Source organism: Monoraphidium neglectum, assembly GCF_000611645.1.
Source record: "Monoraphidium neglectum strain SAG 48.87 unplaced genomic scaffold scaffold04975, whole genome shotgun sequence".
In the NCBI taxonomy this organism is placed as follows: domain Eukaryota; kingdom Viridiplantae; phylum Chlorophyta; class Chlorophyceae; order Sphaeropleales; family Selenastraceae; genus Monoraphidium; species Monoraphidium neglectum.
The window spans coordinates 1-3,719 of record NW_014008655.1 but is presented as its reverse complement, the minus strand read 5'-3'; the positions used below and the strand labels follow the sequence as shown (position 1 = coordinate 3,719).

At 64.1% G+C, this 3,719-nt stretch overlaps 2 protein-coding genes across 2 annotated transcripts; both read left to right on the top strand.

Annotated features, from left to right (window-relative positions):
- Nucleotides 1–35: 35 nt before the first annotated feature.
- Nucleotides 36–431, top strand: MNEG_15040 (hypothetical protein; the record flags this gene model as incomplete). The annotated part of the gene is made up of 1 exon (XM_014036490.1): nt 36–431. A coding segment is annotated over one exon (396 nt), but the record flags the coding sequence as incomplete, so codon positions are not given.
- Nucleotides 432–1,783: 1,352 nt separating this feature from the next.
- Nucleotides 1,784–2,930, top strand: MNEG_15039 (type I polyketide synthase; the record flags this gene model as incomplete). The annotated part of the gene is made up of 3 exons (XM_014036489.1): nt 1,784–1,920; nt 2,255–2,346; nt 2,512–2,930. 3 exons carry the CDS (start codon nt 1,784–1,786, stop codon nt 2,928–2,930), a joined length of 648 nt encoding a protein of 215 aa, XP_013891943.1.
- Nucleotides 2,931–3,719: the final 789 nt, after the last annotated feature.

The following is a 3,719-nucleotide window of genomic DNA, read 5'->3' as shown; positions in this document are numbered from 1 at the left end:
GCCGTATGCGCCCCCCCCTTCCACCCCCCGCCCAGGCGTTCCTTGGCACGGCCGGCAGCGCGGCCGGCGCGCAGGGCCTGGGCCTGCTGGCTGCCAGCTGGATCAGCAACACCCTCGAGGACATCCTCGCACTCTCAGTGGCCGGCCTCGCGTCGTACGTGTCCGTCCTGAACCTGCCGCTCAAGAGATCAGAGATCAAGGCCAAGATCTCGAAGATCTCCGGCAACTTTGCGGACACCGTGCTGGTGGCGATGGAGGAGGAGCTGGACGCGGAAGTGCAGCGGACGCGGCGGCGCGTGCTGGCTGAGGTCGAGCCGCTGGAGGCCGCGTGGCGCGCTGAGCTGGCGGCGCTGCGCGCGTCGGAGGCGGCGCGTGCAGAGAAGGAGGCGGCGCTCCAGGAGATGGAGCGGCGCGCGGCAAACCTGCGGTAGCCGGGGGTCCGGTTCTTTCTGCTGGCGGCGGCGGCGGCGGCAGCTGTCGCAGGGGCGGCGGTTTTGACGGGCTTCTCCCGGCAGGTTCTCGCCTCATGATAAGGCTGCCGCCAGCTCAGCGCCCTGCCTGGCCCCTGCCCCGGACGGCGCGTCCCCCGCAGGCAGCAACCTGCGCTGCCCGGCGTGCAGCGCCGCCCACCGCTTCCGGTTGACCAGCAGCTGCTGTGTGTGCGTGGCCGAGTCCCAGCCTGCGCTGCTGCATCTGATGGGACTGCGTTGCCCACCACAAGTGCTCGCTACATTTTGCGAGAGGGGCCTCTGTGATGCTGAGGGCTGAGCGTTGAGGGATGTGGTGTGCGCCCTAAAATGCATGCCGAGGGCTTTTTGCTGCACAACATTTGCCACACACCCCTGCTTTTTGCCTCCCTGCTTTTGCCCTGGTCGCGACCAACCGTCACGCCGTACGCATACACATAATGCCCGGCCGCAGCAGCTGCCTGTCTGACGAGAGTGATGTGATTGTGCGCAGTCATCACACTGACGCAGTGCCCGATGCACATAGGCGGCGAAGGCCTCCGCCAAGTAACAATGGTGCTGCGCGCATGGCGGACGGCGCAGCAAGTAAAGTGTTTGGCAAGAGAGCTGCGAGTAGCTGAGTATAATCTTCAACAGCTCTTGGTGAGGAAATTGTTCCGGCTACAAAGTTGTCACGACGGACACAGACGATAGGAGACATCAACAGTGGTCAACAGGGTCAAAATCTTGAGAGAAGGGTCCAGTGATGTCAGTGGCCAAGTTACAAGCAGCACCACAGGGTCTATTGACAACAGGGGTACAGGTGGAGAGGGTACGGGCGGGGATACCCCATTCGCGTTGAGCACGGTGCTGCTTGCCATATCTCCTGTGCGCGGAGTCTACGGTGGCCATGAGTCACTGGTGACTCGTGTCGATGATGCTGGTGGACTCCACCTAAGTGTGTTGTCAACGTGTCCAGCAGTGCACGCATCGTAATTCCGTCACAAAATCATTCTCACAGAAATTCCCGGGGTGGCGGATTGTATGGTGATCATTCGTTCATCACCACACCAGAAGACGTGTGCAATTTATTCAAATGATAGTCGCTGTTGACCAGAAGACGCTGCTTGTTGTCACACAACATCTTGCTGCGCTTGCTGCAAGCCTTGCCGACAAGATACAGTAGCAGCAGCGCCGCCGTGAGCTGTCCTCGCCATACAGCAGCGTGCCGCCGCAGCAGCGCTAGTACGTCCATATCCAAGGCCCCAATCAGCCGCAATAGCGGCGGCGGCGGCTCGGAACCAGCCCCTGCCTTGGAGCCGCACGCCCTTGGCCTCATGGCAGACGGATCGGCGCTGGCCTATGGCCTGGGCTTCGTCTTTGCGGCGCTGTCGGGCGTAGCCATCGCCGTCCAGAGCGGCATCAACGCGACGCTGGGCTCCCACGGCGGCCAGGCCTTCGCGGCCGCACAGAGGTGATCTCGCGCCTCGTAGTTTTTGGGGGTGTCCTTCGGAGCCATCAGCCTGTGCGGCCCAGCGAGGGTGCGCCGCCGTACTTTGCTGCAGTCCCGCGCCGCTCCGGCCGCAACTGTCTGGCGCCAGCAGCCATGCGCGCGGCCCCGGGCGCGGCCGCAGCTGCTTGGCTGTGAGGGCAATTCGCTGTGCGCTGCAGACGGGGCGCACGCCGTGTCTGGGCAGCGATTACGAGACGCTGCGAGAGACCAAGCTTTGAGATGACAGCCATCAAATTGCACCTGCAAGCCATCCAGCAAAAGCAGCCCAACCCCCTTTGCGCCCAACTCCCCACAGCTTTCTCGTGGGCTTTGCGTGCTGCCTCATCTTCTTCGGCTTCGACATCAAGTTCCGCGGCACGCCGCTGCCCACACTGCCAGCGCTCAAAGGTACGTTCCAGACGCCCGCCATCACAGTTTCCTCGCCTCCCCTCGTGCGCACATCAGCGCTCCTGACATTCCTCATCCCCCCCGCGTCGCCCCACGCCAAGCCACCCCCCCACACACACACACACAACACACTCACATACACCTCGGCTCCTCCCCCCCCTAAAGGCGCCCCTGCCTGGGCTTGGCTCGGCGGCCCCCTCGGTGCCTTCTTCATTATCGCCATCATCGTCTTCGCGCCCCGCCTCGGCGCCGGCAACTTCCTGGCCGTCTTTGTGTGCACGCAGCTCACCACAGCAGTCACCCTGGACTTGATCGGCGCGGTGGGTTACGTGCAGCGCACATTCAGCTGGCAGCGGTGGGTGGGCGTGGCGCTGATGGCGGCCGGCGTGGCGCTGATCACGCTCTTCCCTGGAGAGCTCGCGGCAAAGGCGCCGGCGGGGGCCGCGGCGCCGGTCGGGCGGTCGCTGACTCACCTGTACGTGCGCGGGGCCGACGGGACGGCGGCGGGCGCGGCGGCGGCGCGCACGGCGGGGGCGCTCGCGATGGCGGCGCGGCCTGGGCCACGGCCCGCCCAGGGTGTCTGAGGCGGCGGCTGTCGACGGCACTGCATTTTGTCTGCACATATCAGTTTGCTGCATCACGCTGCATCATGATGACGTGTGCATTCGTTGGCCACCTGGCCTGACGCGGCACTGTCATGAAGACTTCATGGGATGGGGTCGCATTGGCCTCGGTATCGCCGTGCGCACACGCACACGCACACGCACACTTTTAGCTTGCGGATTATTGCCGGCCAACGTACTTTGTTGATTGTTTGTTTCCCACAGATTTTCTGCAGGGGGAAGCCTTCCTGGCAACTGCTGATAAGCCGTGGAACCCAATTCTACTACAAAATATTTGCCGGCGCTCCTCTCCTGTAACGCAATCCCTTCTGAGGCGGCCCGACCAAATGAGGAGTGCCTTGGAGGGGCTCGAGAGTGCAGCGTTTGTGCGGTCACATTGACCCGCTGGCTGCCCAAGAATTGTGCAGCCGACTGACATGTTACAGCAAAATCGACCCACAGCAAGCGCATGTGGTGCTTACACGTTGGGCTGAGCACGGTCAACCCGGCAACAGGACAGACCCCAGTGGTGAGAGGGATGATACAGGAAGGGTGGAGCTGCGAACGGCGCCGCAGCACTCAGCGCGAGCCCTTTCTCCGCTGGTTGCGGTCGTCGTGGCCGTGACTGCGCCCCTGACCGTGGTGCCCGTGGTGCCCGTGGCTGTGGTGGTGGTGGTGGTGGTGGTGCTTGCCGCCGGCCCCGTTCTCGCCGGGTGACCGCCCGTGCCCGCCGCCGCCGCCACCGCCGCCGCTGCCCTGCCGCTTGCGCTT